The sequence below is a fragment of the Siniperca chuatsi genome, linkage group LG21 (assembly GCF_020085105.1).
Source record: "Siniperca chuatsi isolate FFG_IHB_CAS linkage group LG21, ASM2008510v1, whole genome shotgun sequence".
NCBI classification, from domain to species: Eukaryota; Metazoa; Chordata; class Actinopteri; order Centrarchiformes; family Sinipercidae; genus Siniperca; species Siniperca chuatsi.
Window position 1 is genome coordinate 4,779,087 of NC_058062.1, and position 17,352 is coordinate 4,796,438.

At 39.0% G+C, this 17,352-nt stretch overlaps 1 protein-coding gene across 2 annotated transcripts; it reads right to left on the minus strand.

The window, feature by feature from the left end:
* Positions 1-1,098: 1,098 nt before the first annotated feature.
* kmt5c (lysine methyltransferase 5C) lies at positions 1,099-15,533 on the minus strand. Of its 2 annotated transcripts, none has more exons than XM_044181307.1 (9): positions 15,114-15,533; positions 14,512-14,644; positions 13,466-13,631; positions 13,255-13,364; positions 11,881-12,044; positions 10,082-10,101; positions 9,672-9,808; positions 9,385-9,545; positions 1,099-8,146 (listed from the first exon to the last, which is right to left on the minus strand). In XM_044181307.1, exons 2-9 carry the CDS (start codon positions 14,622-14,624, stop codon positions 2,763-2,765), a joined length of 6,255 nt encoding a protein of 2,084 aa, XP_044037242.1. In that variant the 5' UTR covers positions 14,625-14,644; positions 15,114-15,533; the 3' UTR covers positions 1,099-2,762. The 2 variants fall into 2 exon arrangements, with proteins under 2 accessions (XP_044037242.1, XP_044037241.1); XM_044181306.1 differs by having other exon boundaries at positions 9,373-9,545; positions 15,114-15,532.
* Positions 15,534-17,352: the final 1,819 nt, after the last annotated feature.

The following is a 17,352-nucleotide window of genomic DNA, read 5'->3' on the forward strand; positions in this document are numbered from 1 at the left end:
TATACTGCTGGGTAGCTTAATCTATAATATTAGATCAGAATTTATTAGTTGATCATATCTTGTATGAATAATTTGAACTGCAAAGTAATTAGTAACTAAAGCTGTCAGATAAATGTAGTGGAGTGAAAAGTACATTTACCTCTGAGATGTAGTGGAGTAGAAGTACAAAGTAGCATAAAATGGAATTACTCAAGTCAAGTACAAGTACCTCAAATTTGTACTTAAGTAGAGAATTTGAATAAAGGTACTTAGTTACTTTCCACAACTGTTAGTTAATAGTTTCATAAATTAATGTCAGGTGGAGACAATTTAAGCAGGAGTTTAACAAACAACTTTCAACTAGACTATTAGAGACCAATGAGAAGGTGACTGAAGAATCTGCACACAAAAAAAGCAACGATCGATTTTTGTTTCAATCATTTTTCAAGCCCAAATGTCAAATATTTTCTGGTTCCAGTTTCTCAATTTTGAGGACTTTATGGTATGTCTTATATGATATTAAATTGATTATATTTGGGATTTTGGACAACTGTTGTACAAAACAAGTAATTTGAAGACGTTAACTTGGGCTTTAGGAAATATTGCATTTTTCACTATTTTGTGACATTTATAGACCAAATGATTAATCAGCAGATTAATCGATAATGAAAATAATCATTAATTGAGGCCCTAACCTGAATACAATGACAATGGACAAAAAGTTAAATAGTAAATTGTTTGATTATTAGGAACACAATTAAATAATATAGAAAGGTATGTCATTAGATTTGGGCAGATTGAAGAATGACATGTCTAATTAATGATTAAATGATTTCATGGATGATCAATCAAATCAACAAGCTGGTCATCCCATCACTTGAATTTACTTTAACAGCTTAAGTATTTATATTCATTAATTAATTTATAATTATCATAATTTTTGTTTATATATATATATATATATATATATATATATATATATATATATATATATATATATATATATATATATATATATATATACATATACACACACACACACACACAGTATAAAATTGAAGAAATAATGTAATGCAAACAATCACATTTAAGTATTAAAAAACAGTCAAAGAGAGGAAATACAAAAAAGAATTAAGTGTCTTTAATGATATAGGCTACATTTGTACATTTCTACAGCAGACATCCAGTAAGACTAACTGCCAATTAGAAAAAAGAGAAAGTTTTACCTGTAACAACTGAAAAATTGGATAACATGTCAAAGGCTTTGAAATTAAATACTTGATGTAAATATTCAGTTCAGTATTTTGTCCCATTAAATAATAAAAAAACATTTAATAGTTTGAACAATCAATGTGAAATATAAATTACATTAAAGCACCATTTCAAGGATAAGGATATTAAAATAAATAATTGGCCTTTCCATATCAAGACAGTACATTTTCATGGTAATAATGTAAGGCTGTGCAGTCACACTAACGCTCCTGACCAATGATGTCAAATGGGTTCAACATACAGTAAATCACGACATGAGGGGAATGCTCGTGTGACTTCCACAATCAACAGCAAATAACTCTGCTTACAATATAAACACCTATGAATGTGTAGCTCTGTCAGCAACAACAAAATAACAGACAGTAACTATTGTAGGTGATGAACTTATCCTTCTGTTCTTTCTGTATAATAATTAACCGTTTTGAAAAAAAAACACCAATGACAAAAGTGAGTTACTCTGTGAGAAGATTGTCACTTTCCTTGATGTAACATTGTAATATTTAAATGTTTCTCTTACATTTCCAATTGGGAGAACTCCCTTTACAAACATCTCATGTTGTACTATCCCTCAATCCATTAAGCACAACTGGTCTAAAAATAAAAAAATAACATATTGCAGTTTCTCCCACTCGCTCATCCACATAGGTACTCAAGAGAGCAGCTGTGAGAAGCTGCAGTTCATGTCACACATGTCTTCAACCAGTAGAGTGGTCCTTGAATATTTATTTTTTTCAGGTCGGGAAAACATTTTACTGTATACTGTTCATGCACAAACCTTTCATTGATGCACTAATGACTAATGACCTTACTAAAATGTGGCAGAGCAACAATCACACGATATCACACATCTTACTTTCAACCTTCAAGGCCAGCCTGCCAAACGCATGCACACACTCGCACGCACACACACACACACACACACACGGAGGTACGCACACAAAGTGAGAAAAGAGCTTACTGTGTGTATAAAAACGAGGGTGGACTGTTTCAACAGGTGCTTCAAAAAGTCACAAGAACATATCAAAGACTGAGGCACAAAGCTGCCTTTTCAAAACCAACCAATACAAGTACCAGCAACCAATGATGGTGCTCCTGCCTCTACTGCCATACATGGTATATAAAAATTCATACAGCTATGTTACAGTACAGTAAGAGGGCTTTACAGGGTTCAAACTCCTAGTCACAAATATATTAATGCTTTCTTTTCTTTATGCATTTTTAATTTGGTATTCTCAGCAAATTGTAGTGAATATTTCATTTCGTAAAAATCATACAGTAGTTAAAACACGCTGATACGCCCACTTTACATAAAACCCTGTACAAGTCATTCATACATTAACAGTCCATCAAAATAATGATTTAGAAAAACGCCAATCAGTCAGCGGGCTTTTATAACTGGTAGACTATGAATTACAGTGTTTACAAAAACATCTTCTGTATAATCCTGTATAATCCCCCTTGAGAAAAACAATATCCAAATTCAGGGTTCCAGTGACTCCGGCGGGTATAAATCAATCCGAGTACTGGAGATCTAAGTCTACTGTGCCATCTGTCACCACTAACCTCACTCTCTTGGGTTTTGTGGCACCCATGGAGTGAGACGTTGGAACAGGTCCATAGTGTGGTGCGCCTTGGTGTTCCCCAGGCTGGCACTGTTGCTGCATGTCCTTCCTGCAATGTTCATCCTGTCCTTTCAGTCCTGAAAATCCACCCAAGGAAAAAGACGCTGGGTTAGACAGCTGGGGTCCACAGGGCTCGAGAACCAGCCGGCCTTGGGTGCCTGAAGGTTCCATCAGGCAATGGTAGGTGTAGTTTGTCGAGCCTAACCCTGGGTAACCCTCAGCTCCATCCCTGAGACCCAGGGTCAATGAGTGATCTCCACTGAAGTTTAGTACATAAGGAGGACCTTGATAGCCATAAGGGAAAGAGGCTGAGGAGGTTGGGGACTGACTCTTGTTTGCTGGTGCTGGCGTACCAGGAGGTGTACTGTGGGCCACTTGGGGGCTGTTGTGGTGAGACATGGACGAAAGAGACGAGCTAAAGCTGAAATCAAAGGGGTCTTGCTGAGTGTAACATGGCTGGTGTTTGTCTGAGGTCGACATAGTGGATTTATCCTGTTTTAAACTCTTGTCTTGTGGTGATGAATAACTGTCAGACATTTTGGTAGGAAAGAAGGTTCTTGGCTGTGCTGAGAGGTTTTTGTATGTCATGTTGGTTTCAACACTTTCATGTTTGTCAGATGAAATCTTACTTTTACTAAAAGACTGAGGGAAAGAGGGGTTGGATTTGTTGAAATGAGGGTCAGACCTGCTGTAGTTGCTGGAGGAACCATGGTGGCCGACATCCTTTCCAAACCCTTGAAGAGAAATGTTGTCTTTATGATGACTGTCTGTACTAACACCTAGTTTCTGACTCTGCTGGGTCCTCTCAATAGCACCTGATTTTGCACTGAGTGTTCTGGATGTGACGATCGGGCTGCCAGCAGCCATGGCGTCTTTACAGGGTGCACTATACAAGTTCTGACTCTGGTTCCCCCCCTGAAACTTAAGCACTCTGTGAATAACTGTAGAGGTTTTCTCGTGGAATTTGAATGGATTGTCAGGAGGATTGGGATTTTTCACAGTGAAGAGCTGAGGAGAGAGGAATTTGTTAGACATTTGAGGTGGCTGGATGGATTTAGTCAAGTAACTCTGGGACACTCCTCTGACTGTGTTTGGCTGACTACTTGAAAAAGACTGTGATTTACTAGGAATGGTCATACGATGGAAGGGCCCCTGGGTTTTAAGGTTAGACTGGGCTTTTGATTGACTGGTGCTAGCTTTGACGTTGCTGAAGGATTGGGTTAAAGTGACAGGAGTTTGAGATGTAACAGATGATGATGTTGCGCCAAACAGCCGAGGCTTACCGACTACAGACAAGGGCTGAGTTTTGAAGTCTTCTCTGGACAGCCTCATTCCTGGATTTTTACTTGTTATTCGATCCTTAGCAGTCAAGTCAGAGCTGCAGAGACCTGAAAAACTGAAACTGGGGTTGGGTGGGTTTCTGTCTTTGGAAGCATCCTTCGCTTCACATTCCAGAGGAACAGAGTCACTTTTGGAAGAAATTAGACCTGGAAAGAACTGCAGATCCTCACTGGTAAAGTTATTTCCTGGACTGGGAGGGCCAAGGTACGGCGTTTCAGTGTTCCATGTATCAGACGGGCTGTGAGAGAGGGGACTGCTGAAAGGATCTGTGGGTGGATCCAGTGAACACAGATCTGATGGGGAAGATGGAAGTATGTTCTGTGGCTGATAATACCCCTCAAAGTTGAGACACTGAAAGTCCAGAATATCATCGCAGCAGTTTGTGAAGCTGGGCTCACTAGAAAGCATGTTATCTGCAGTTGTGAATGGAGGCGACTGGGACGAGGGCTGGATAACAGAATTAGAAGCACTGGGACAGGCTGTTGGCTTTTCCAAAGTCTGAGATGAACACAAGCCCTCGGAGAGCCTAGAGAGACTGTTGTCAATTTGTTGGAGAGTGTGACTAAGACAAGTGGTGGGTGTTTCTACAGGCCCACACTTGCGTGTTCTCTCCATTTTGGGCCTCTGTTTCCTTCCTCCGCTGTTCATCTCTGGCCTTTCAGTGACTGTCTCTGCAGCTGAGGATATAACTTCAGTTTTACTGTCATTAAGAGGGGAAGACAGAGACAGTGGTGACAGAGACAAGGAAAATGGTGGTGGCTCTGTTTTCAGAAGGGCTGAGTTGCTGTTCAGTCCCTGCGAAGACGAGCACTCTTCTTTGAGCTTGTTAAAATCAAGACATCCTTTCTCTAGTTTCCCTAAAATGTGACCCTTTATCTCTTTCTTAACATTGGGCTCTACTTTAAGTTCAGTTTGTATGAGCCTCTCTTTGCTGTCCACTTCCCAAATATCCTCTGTCTTTCTGCGTAGTTTAATTACTGGTAACGGAAGACCATTTGAATCCAATTCAGGCTGCACTTTCTGTTGTGAGCCAGTTTCAAACAAGCAGCAATTCTTTACAAAACGATCTTCAATTTTTGTTTCTTGCACTACAGCTGACAACATATCACTATCATTTTTACAACTTTCAAATTTTACTGGCAGTAGCTTGACTCCATCTAGAAGTTCCCTGTCAAGCTTCACTTCAATGTCTATTTTCTCACTGGGCATTTCACTGGGTCCACATGCATTTTCAACATTTTCAAGATCTTTGTCAGATTTTGCATCTGAGGAGAGATTTATGGATTGCCTTTCACTGAGTCTCTCACCTCTTTTTTTCAAACGATGCAATCTGCTCTTTGACTTCTTACTAGCATGCACATGGGCCTGAGCTGCCTCCATCTCCATGTTCAAAACCGATACGGAATCCATGATGGCTTTAAAGGGATCGCATGTCATCAACTCATCTCCTTTTTCAGTTTTTAATGCCTCATTGTCAAATCCTGCGCTTTGCATCTCCCATACTCTCCCTCTCCTCCTCTTGAAACGAATCTTAAAATCAAGGTCTGGCTTTGTTTCCTCCAAACCACTTTGCTGGATTAACGTTTCCACCTCATCTTTCTTTTCAGATTTATTTCGAGTAGAATTTTTACCACACTGCTCTTGAATTTTATCAGGATCCTCAGTCTGTTTGTCCTTTGCAAGCTTATCACTCCCTAGAGTCTGATCCTCATCTTGCCTCTCTAATTTACATTTTCGAACTTTCCTAAATAAATGGCTTCGCTGAACTTCATTAGATCGGGAGCGAAGCACTTGGTTAAAGGAGTTCTGTTTTGAGACCCTTTTGGAAGTTAACCTCTGGACTTCTGTTTTCCTAAATCTGCCTTTAGCATCTTTTTTTCCTTTGCTACTCTCTCCTGAACAAGTGGTAAGGCCCTGCCTCAGCTCGGCAGATGAATTTAACTCAGTGGCTTCTTTAGAAGCTTGATCTGAAGTAAAATTTAAACCTGGTTCAGAGTCTATTTCCACAGAACTGCGAAATGTACGTTTCTTCAGAGGTATGTTGGACTGTATGTGTGCCTGTGGATTGGTGTCCAGATGCAGATTAGTAGTGGCTTTTGCTGAAATTAGTGACTTATGAGGTAGTGGGTTGAGGCAGGTGGCCGGTGGGTCGTTATGCCTCTGTGACAACTGAGCCTGCAAACTATCCTCACTCAACTCATTCTTCACTGTAGCTAGAACGTCTTTGCTCGTGTGTCCCTTGGTGCTTTGCTTACCTTCTGCTTTTGTTTTCACTGCTCTAGGCCTCGCCTTTCGTCGTCTCATAATTCTCCTCTGCACTGAAAAATGGTACCTGCCTCCATTTATTTCGGTCTGTTGTCCTTCCTCCTCAGCACTTTGCATTTCTTTAGAGGCTGAGGTAGAAAACCCTCTTTCTACAATATCTCTTTGTAATCTCTTATCTATTAAGGGTTTATCTTTTCTTAAAATATCAGATAGCAGAACCTTCGCCTGCTTTATGACAATATCTTCTTCATGCCTACTTACTGGCTGTTTACTCACACTGCTAGACATTTGTTCTGATAGTTTAACAACTTCCTCCTCCTTGCATGCATCCTTGACTTTATTTTGAACACAGTGCATGTTATTTTGTCCTCTAGATTTTTCGCTGGGCTCTATTTTACATTCGGACTCTTTCACTTCTTCCAGGGCCTTGTTACTTTTACATTCCATAACTGTAGATGCAGCATTTCTCTTTTCTTTCTGCCCTACAATTTTGCTTTTTACAACGTCCTGCGGTTCTTTTTGTACATCATCTTTTTCTTCTGACACACTTTGTATTTCGATGACCTTGTCAATCCCCCTTTTCTCGCTGTGGGATAAATCACCTACAGATTGACTTGTGTGTCGCTTCCTTAAATTTACTTTATCAGTGGCCTTGAAAAACATTTCCCTCACCCCTCTGTTACCTTCAGCTGTGCAGATCTCTGAACTTCCTCCCTGCCTCTGCTGAGATCTGGACACCCTTTTTTCTGTCAGAGCTGCTGGTCTGGAACACTGGGTCTGCTTGCTCCTTCCTTTCACCTCCACTCTTCCTTTCATGTCTTCAGAGGCCTTTTCTGCTTCTATACTTTGTGGCACTGATAACCTTGTTAGGCTGACTCTAAGGTATTGCTTCAGTGATATTAGTGGACACTTAGTGACACTCTGACAAACTTCTAACAGGGATGAAGCTCTGATGGTTCCATGCTCTGTTTGCTCAGTGGCTGGATTTTCAGCTGTGTCGATGATGCAGGATTCAATGCTGCTGCACTTGTTGCTTTGACTCTCTAGGATTGCTTTTTCAATCTTCTCTTGTTCTATTGCACTGCAGTTTTTGTCAACTTTGATAGGGTAAACAGTTGTAGTGTTGGCTGTGTTACTGGACCCTGTTTGATGTGTGGGTGTGGGGTCAACCATGCTTCGTGTTCTCGAAGAGGTCCTCTTGGGAACTGCCTGCTTATCCACCACTTTGACAGACTTCCCATTAAGGCCTGCAGTACTTACTGCAGGTAGACATTTCTGATGAACTGACATTGAGGAATTTAGAGTGAAAGGCTTCAAGTTTACTTCACTGCTGTTATTTTCTTCACCAGTCAAATTTGGTTCACTCAACCTGTTATCTTTTGGTTTCACTTCCTCCAGTTGTTGAAGCAAGGCTCTTTCTTTGCTTTTTGGATCCTTGCAATTGACTAAGAAATCCACTGTGTGGCGCCGTACTCTGATTCTAAGGTCCCTTAGAGTAACCTCTGACAAAAGTGGAACTGTCCACTGTTTGACTGTGGAGGATTTCAATGGGTGCTTTCCTGATCTTCTGTGCTTCTCTCGTCTCCACTTTTTTGTTTGACAAAATTTTCTGTTCTTCAAGGCATTTCTCCTCATCTGCTGAGTAAAGGAATTCCTTGAGGGGATGGCTATGAATGAAAGACAACAAAGACGCAGTTGAACTTGAAGACCATGCTTATTTAAACAAAGAAAACACTGAAATTCTATTGTGTTCAATTATCAAAAAATGGTAACTCTAATACACTAATAACATCTCTGTTTAAAAAACCTGATGATTTGAGTGATTATCTATTTAGAAATTTACTGCACAGCAGATGCCAAGATAGCCTGCAGTGCTAACAAAGCATGTGATGCTCGGAAAGGTGTGGGACTTAAGTTTACTAGATTATGCAAATAAAATGTCCCAACGACCACAGAAACAGCTCAAAAAAATCCACTCATATCCCCCCTCTATTGCATTACTACACCTTAAAGCTTGCTCCTCAAAAAATGCAGGTTTCGCATGTGATCTAATCAAAACTATATCACCCGTAGTAATGACTGGAATTACATACATATATTTGAGTAAAATATGAAGGTAAAAATTTTTCAAAAAATCTAACCAAATCTATTTAAAAGTTTCAATCTATTTGTGTGGGGTCTCAATTGTTAATGTTTACGACGTTCCCTGTTTGTTTCCAAAGATGTCAAATTATTTTATATCCTAGATGCTAAATCCTTTGTTTTGCTATGGTTACATAAGCATACACATGCTACTTATAGTGCTGAAATGTATTTTTAATAAAACAAAACAGTTGTTGTAACAGAGTTATTCAAGACTCCCATTTGTTTCCAAAGAGTGAGACAACGTTAACTGACTGCATTAGCCTGGTCTTAAAGCTGCCCCATAATTGTCTGCACACCGTCTCCATAGAAATCAGTACGCTAACATTTTTGGAAACCAACACAACAAAGTAAAAAATAGAAAAAAAGCTTGTTTCTTCCTAAATCATGATTAATATTCTTAGATCTGCAAACATGTTTTATTCAGCAAATCTGAGATCATCAAACAACCATAATGTTAAAGTAATCTGTGTGACATAATACAGCAGGCAAGTGCTGAAATCTGACTTTTACAAAAGGTATAGTGTACATCTAATATTCCTGTTAGTTAGTTTTGAGCCACTTCTGTGGTGCTGAGAAGACTTTTAGAAAGCCAGCAATGCAGATCTTCTTTTTTAATTAGCTGGCAATTTTTATTTTGTTACTATTATTTTAACAGTATTTAGAATTGCTGTGCTAGTAATTACTTTTTATGATTGATCAATAACTGATTTGAGATAGAATATTTTAGAGAAAATCCTAAAGCTGTTACCTTTTAAGATACCTGAGTGTATTCCTGGTATTATCGGCCTTGTAGGAAAGTGAACCTTCTCTCTGTGATGACGAAGATATCTCTCTCTCAGGCGGTACTTTTGGCCCACAGGGTCCTTTGTTTCTTCACATTCAGGCTGCTTCCCTCTGTGTTTGAAGTGACCCTCTCCATTCCTAAAGAACAATTAAAATTGCAGTTAAAAGTCCACCACTTTTTTCTTATCTGATAAACAAAATTTTCAGTTTTGAGCAAAAACCAAGCTATAATAAGGACAATGTCTGATCAGATGAAAGACACACCTCTCACAGGTGCAGCATTCACACATTTCATTGCCTTCCCCAAAAAAGCTGGCACCATAGTAACATGTGATCTCCTCCCCAGGTGAGATGGGTCGAATCACTTCAACACAAGCGATATTCTTTTCACCAGGGACGAACTGGGCGGGTGAAAAGGGAAAGGAAAAAAAAACAGCCAGAGACAAAGACAAAGGTTGGTTGGCCCATGGGATACATTAACACAGAGTAGTTAGGAAACAGAACTGGAGTGTAATTCTGTATAGAAAATACAATTTTCAATATGTACAATTTCACAATGATAAATCTTACTAGATTATTCAAATAAGATGTATTACTCTGACAAATGCTTACATCAATCATTTCAATTTGTCAAATTTCTTTGGTGCACGTGGTAAATAAATATTGGTGATTACCTTGCAGTTTGGTTTGCAGTCTTCAACCCAGAAGGACAAAGAGAGAAAAACACAGAGATAAAAGATTTCAAGTTATTAATTCAATGACAGCATTGAATAAAGGACTCAACTTTTTGTTGATCAACTGGTTTGTACTGAATTTATTTTGCAAAAGGCTCAAAGGCTAAGCTTATTAACTTTGAAACATTATTCAAAGATCTTGTCAGAAGTTGCCCTCTGAGTGGACAAAAGAATTAACTAAAATTTCATTGGACCTTTCATACACATTAATTCAGTTCACACACGCAAGCTGTGTGTGCTTATCTGTTGTAATGACTTCTATGATTGACAAAATGTTCATGTAATGAAATTATTCATTACACACTGGGCAAGGGCTGCAACTAACTATTACTTTCATTGTTGATTAATCTGATGATTTTTTTCACGATTAATCAATCATTTGGTCTACATAATGTCAATAAATACTTTAACATGTTCACTACAATTTTCCACAACCCAAGCTGACTTATTTAAATGTCATGTTTTGTTCGACAAACAGTCCAAAACCCCAAAATATTCTAGTTATTATCATATAAGACAATGAAAACCAGCAAAAATTCACATTTTAGAAGGTGGAACCAGTGATTTTTTGTTTAAATGATAAAGCAGTTAAACTGTTAAGACGGTGTAGTCCCTCAGTTAAACTGTTGTTGACAAATTTTCTGACGGTCAACTAATCGATTAATCAACTATTCATTTCAGCTTTTTGATTTGTGACTATATTTATGATTCAGATACAGTCATGGCAATAACAAAATTCACCACTACCTTTGAATTAATGGACATTTTCTCTGTGGTGCAAAATAAGTTTACTATAAATTTGTGTTTTTATCAACTACACAACATACTCGTTCATCTATGTGTAGCAGAGTTTTTAAAACTGTGGAACTGTGCAAGGAACTGTGAAGAATTGTCATAAAAGGAAAGATCAAATCAAATTAGGGAACTGCACAGGTCTTAAAGACACAAAGATAAGTTAGTCTTGTCACCTAAAGATATTTTTGAGACATTTGAATAATTTTAGAAACATTTTTCTTACTGGAATTTAAAACTTCAATTTTATATTTCAGTAAGTTACCACTTGGTCTCAGTTTGAGGGACAAAAGTAATTTGCTGAGATTTGAAACTAAAAATCCTAAATAAAGTGCTTTATTAGCATAACATAATGTACAAAATAAGTCGATAGTGTTGAGAGCAGTAATGCCCATGAAACAGGCAAAAATCACACTCATGAAGGACAATTTGTCAAAGATAGAAAATAACTAGACAAGTATTTAATGTTTAGTCTGGAACACAAGAACAGACTCTATATGTTTGTTACAGGTGATCCAGAAGTAACAGCAGGCACAAACTGGTGCTAATCCAGGTCCCAAGCACTTGTTCTAGGATCAGCATATTAATCTTTCCCAATGTGTATACAGTACTTACATAAAGTAATTCATGACCATAAAAATAGTCAAAATATGTGGATATTTTGTGTTTCTCAAATGATCATAATTGAAACTATAGGCCACATTCAGTATGTATGTCAGTAATCAAACATTATTAGAGAACAAATGACTAAGTCTTCGTCATGTAGTGTGACCACATGTAATAAAAGACCTGTCAATCAGTTTGAGAGTGATAGCCGCTTCCAATCTTGTGTTGTGAATGTTGGTATTTGGATTACCTGATTACTGAATGAAACTCACATGCAAGCTCTTATCAGCTCTGGGTGCGTGTACTGGGAAAGAATGAGTCATAAATGCTAACAAACTCACCATGGTTAATGAAAGCTGCAGGCCCGAGCCAGAGCTGAGCGCAGCGTTTGCGTGTGGAATACATCACGCTGAAGTCATTGACTCCAGCCCTCAGCACAGCGCTGTCAGCAGGGCTCAGCTCTGCTATGCATCCCAGCAGGACCTCCACCCGCTCTCCTGCAAACCTGTGGAGCAACAATCCAAGTGTCACATATCTACAATTAAAAAAAGAAAAAAGAAAACACACTCCAGGACATGCAGCAGCAATTGTTTAGTAGGGCTGGGTACCGAAGTCGGAACTTTTAAGGGTACCGACCGAATGGCGTCGGTCAGAGTACAGATTCACGTTAAATCAATCGGTGCCAAATTTCGGTACCTGAGAGTGCATCTGGGTGAGAAATTAAAGTATAGAGAGAAAGAGAGAGAGAGCGAGACTACGTCACCCCTGCTGCTTGTTCAAGTCACAGGGAAACGTGTGTGCGTAGTGAGTGTGTGGTTAAACGAGAGAGAGAGAGAGAGAGAGAGAGAGAGCGGCAGAGAGTGACGGTGAATGCAAGCGGTACAGAGGACAATGTGAGCAGTTAAACTGTCAATCTGGCAGTAAATGTACAGCGTAAGTTACAGTTTGTCAGTGAATAAAAGGCTGCAGCTTCTCAAGACCAACGTAAAGCTCCCGTGTGTTGTTTCCTAACTCCTGGAATAGCGTCGCTATGACGATGAGCTCTGCCTACTTTTAGAGGGTACTTTCCGCTATCTAAATCCCACACTGGGGCGGCATTATGCCACCGTTGTTCGGTTCAGCGTAAAAAAGCAAAGCAGGTGTAATGAAAGCACTTCTTTACAGCAGTATTGTGGGATCTCCGTGTAAAAAAAGGGCTACCGAGTCAGGGCAATGGCGAGCTGAAAGCAGTCGCAAGTGTGGTTACACTTTTCAAAACTCGGGGCAGACAACTCTCACTGCATAAGCTGGCCAGGGCAACACGTCTAACCTGAGGAAACACCTGGTCAAACACAAAATATATCTAAAAGCTGAAGAGGGTACCATGCTTGATAATCTGAAAGCCCCCCACAGCAGCCGCAGCTAACGATAGCATGCCTCCAGCCAGCAGGAAGAAGTTAATTTACCCTCCACAGATGACTAAACTTTAAGTGAGGCAGTGAGGTAAAATGTTCTAAATAAATAACAATGTTTACATTGAGAAGTTTGGACTTATTTTTTACAATTGAAATTACATGTTATGTTATTACAGAGAGAGTAAAGTACCACAAAAAGGTACCAGCACCTAATTCTAGGTACCGGTACTGGTATCGGTTCAAATGTGAACGGTACCCAACCCTATTGTTCAGCTACATGTTTACCTTGACAAATACAATATTAAGAGTGTGAGTGATTACCAGTGCCTTGTTGAGGTTATCTTTGCTCCGTTGGTCTCTGAGGAGTATCTGTCACAGGACTCTATCTTGACACCGCTATCCAACAGGAAGGCACTGAGGTACCGATACACCTGCAGACATCATAGATTTATGTATTTTGTCGGAACAAGTTTTAATTAGTTTTTGTGACATTATTTCATATTTATACTGATTTGTAAGAACATCAGCCTACATGTTGTCTAAGCAGCTCCTGTCGATGGCTCCCCAAAGCATTAAAGTAGTCACCAGCCAGATCACCCACTGTCAGCGCCTCAAACGTAGCGTTGAAGTCGTGCGTACGCTGAAAGCGCAACAGGGTCTCTTTGAGGTTACCCCAACGCCGGATCTCTGGTGGGGGACTAAAGACGAGAGAAAAGAAGATAATGGCATACAAGAAGAGCAAAAACACAGGACAAAGTCTAAGTCTGTGTTAGTCTAAGGCGTGTCTGTGTAAAATGATCATTTTTAATCTTGAATGTTAGATATAGATTTCAGGAGACTGCATCACTATGTATGCTTTAAATCATCAAAACATTTTTGTGCTCAGACTTGTCAGTTAACACTTCCTGGCATGATCAAAGGAAGACACAAGATTAAAAAATAACTCAAATAAAGGATTTGCATTTTTGTGAAAGTTGCTAATTTAACATTTCTTTTACTTGATGTGCTTGGAGAACATAAGATCACAAAAATACCAAAATCAGTCACCAGTTAAACAACGGACTAGGGCTGAATGATAAGCACAAATATGCTGGAAAAAATTGAGATAAGATCGTATCTATTTTCCCTGAAGTCAAAGTTTCAAAAGCTATTACAGTATTTGTACTTTAATTGTTGTGTTGAGCTAGGCAATAGTTCCAGTACACCTACTTTAATTGTGAATGGAGTTGGCAGTGTACAGGAACTGTGCTGAAGTGCAGATCTGTTTTTTGAACAGATACAGGACAGTATTTAATCTATTTGATTCCACACACTGTTATTTTGCAAATAAAGAAATGTTTAACTTGTGTGTCTGTATATAAAGACACCTTAAGGATAGCTGTGGGTGTCATGACATGCTCATACATGTCCCAGTAAACATACAAATAGTCAGAACAGAAAAAGCAAGCATAGTACTGTACTGAAGTGGAAACCCAAAAGAAATAATTAATAAACAACTGTTTAAATACTGCTTGAGTGTTAATTAGACTCTAGGATTGTGATATAGTTTGAACTGACATTTCTTGAGTGACACATTACCTGATGTTCATTTTGTGGGTGCTGAAGCCCAGCAGAGGGTCCAGCACCAAACCGGTGGCCAGGTCATCGGTCTCACACAGTTCCTTCACACTCATTCTAGTGCATCCGTCCATTGCCTCCCACCATCAGCATGCTGCAATCACAGGGTAAAAGTAACGCTATGACAACAATAACAAAACAATCATCTATGAGTTGTGCATATCGGCAGATCCAGTCTGCAAACGACACAACGAAACTTGCTCACTTGCTAAAGTTGGCTCACAACCCCGTCATGTAACCCGGTCTGTATCTGAATTAACGTTATATATACTGTCCTTACAATAACCAGTAAATGATTGGCCTAACGAATTAAGTTGGGAATGTGACTGAGTTCACATTAGCTTCCATAGAACATTAGCTTAGCATGTCGGCTTGCTGGGAAAATTTGCTAGGTTATCAGCTGAGGATTGAAGAGGCTAACATTATGTTAGCACCAGCGGTCAGCAGCTAACGTAACATCACTGCATCAGATCGTTGAGGAAATCCAGGCACTGATAGCCGACCTGTGAAGCAATATGCGCTAACAGTGATGCATACTGGCAATGTGGTTTTCGAAAACATACCTGGGAGTGTTTTGTAGTCAACGAAAGTATCGTCAGATAGACAATTTATCGCAAGCTACTCGCTTGCTCTGGCTCCCGTTCGCCTGACAGGGAAAGTTAGCCTAGCATCATATCCAGCTAGCTTTCCGCCGTCTTGCTGGCTAGCCCGGTCAGCCGCGTACGAAAATGGAGTCTCCTCGTCACTTCTGGAATTTGCTGGTTTGTTGACGACTGCAAATCCCGGACCGAATTACAAAAGGTAGAAATGGACCATACACGACGACAAATTAGCTGGAAAACGTATATGTTGTACATATGTTGTGCTGCTAGCTAACTAGCTTTGCACAACGCTCATCTATTAGCAAAAGTTGATGGGTAACGTCCAGTGCAACCGAACTACTATTGACCACGCCCACACGCTGCGCTATTCGCTGTGGTCAAGGTCAATTTTACAAATCAAACACGGTACAGTATTTTAAGCTCTGTGATTGGTCAGAGTTTTTATGGGTGGGGCCATTTTTTTAGGTTTACTATGTTGATGATAGAAAGCATCTCACAAAATTACTCACCCAAGAACTAAACAGTACAAATTGTAGATGCTGTCACCAGGAGCAATACGTAACCTGCCTGCTACTACATGATAGAAAAGCCACACATATTTAGCGTCTGTACTGTAAATTAGATGTCTATAGATGGAACTGTTAAGAACAGTTATTATTTGCATAAAAGTGTAATTAGTGAGTAACTCAATACCTTGGATTAGTGTTTCAGAGGGGTACAATTTCATTTCGGATGGACAATTTATTACAATGTAAAGACTGTAATTAAGGGTTAAGCAATGAGCTTTTATAATAAGCCAGTTATAATGAGGAATGCAAGACGTATAGCTGAACTCACGGTGTGGTCCAAGTTAAAGGTCCAACCAGTATTTTGTTTTTTTGGTCCTAAAAATTTGAATAACACTAATACATGGAAGGGTTTGGTTCAGAGATAGATAGTCAACATTTTATGTGTTTCTCAACTCATCATAGTTCAAAATACAAGCCAGTTTTACTATAGTGTTTGCAGATCCATACAAACCTTTTTAACATCAAAAACATTAATAAGAGATTGAGTTGTTTAGTGTTAGTATATTTATTAAATGGCCCTTCAATCAATTTGAAAGTGATAAAATGTTCCAATCTCCTAGTCTGAGCTTTGGGTTTTGTTTACCTTTGGATCACTGCTTGTGCCTTTAAAGGTTCAAAGTTAACTTTCTGCATTATGAAATTCACATTTCAGTGTGGAAGATAATCTACAACTCTATTATCTTTGGTACCTAATGCACACCTTCCTATCTTTGAATAACAAATTTACCTTAGGAGTCCAGGGTGCCAAAGTCCAAGCTGATTGCTGACTAGTGATGTATCAGTCGCGAACGAGTCGGCTCTGTGAGCCGGTTCCTTTAAGTGAACGATGAGAGCCAGCTCCCGCCTGAGAGCCAATTAAAGCAGAAATATTTTTTGTTTCATATTATATCATAGAAAATATACTGTATGTGTCTGTATAGAGTTGTGTAATTATTTATTAATCATACTATTAGGATAGTTATTCTTGATACATCCCACTTTTTAACCATCAATATGACAGAATATTTCAATGTATTGCAGATGAAGAATCTTGCATATTTATTTCTTGCAACAAATAAGAAAGTAACTGAGGCAGTGACCAGGAGTGGTACTAAATGAAGAGCCGTTTGGGAGCTGAAAGAGCCGGCTCTCGGAACGGAACGGAGCCATAAGATCTGGCTCCATTCAAAGAGCCGTAATTCCCATCACTAATCCTGACCTCCTTTTGAAGAATTAGCTATAAACTGTATATAGCTATGTATTTCTCTAAGATACATTGTTTTGCATTACCACTGTGAGCCTGTCAACCATTTCAAAATCTGCTCTTTTAGTCTGTGCTATCTTTTTGCAAATCTATTTTAAGATCTAGATCTACATCCATTCCATAGACTGTATAAAATAGATCCATACTCTATAATTTAACAGTGAAACTATTCAGATTGCTCAACCTTCAAGGAAAATTTCATCCAGAGCTGCCAAGAAAAGAGAAGTTGAAAAATGGGATTTTGCCCACAACCGATTCTTGAGTGTTGAAATGTCTTGGAAATCAAGACACCCAACTGGAAAACAATCCAGAGTAGTGCTATTGCATATTTTAAAGGGCATCAAGGCATTTAAGCTTTCACAGACATCAACTCTAAGGACTTGAAGTG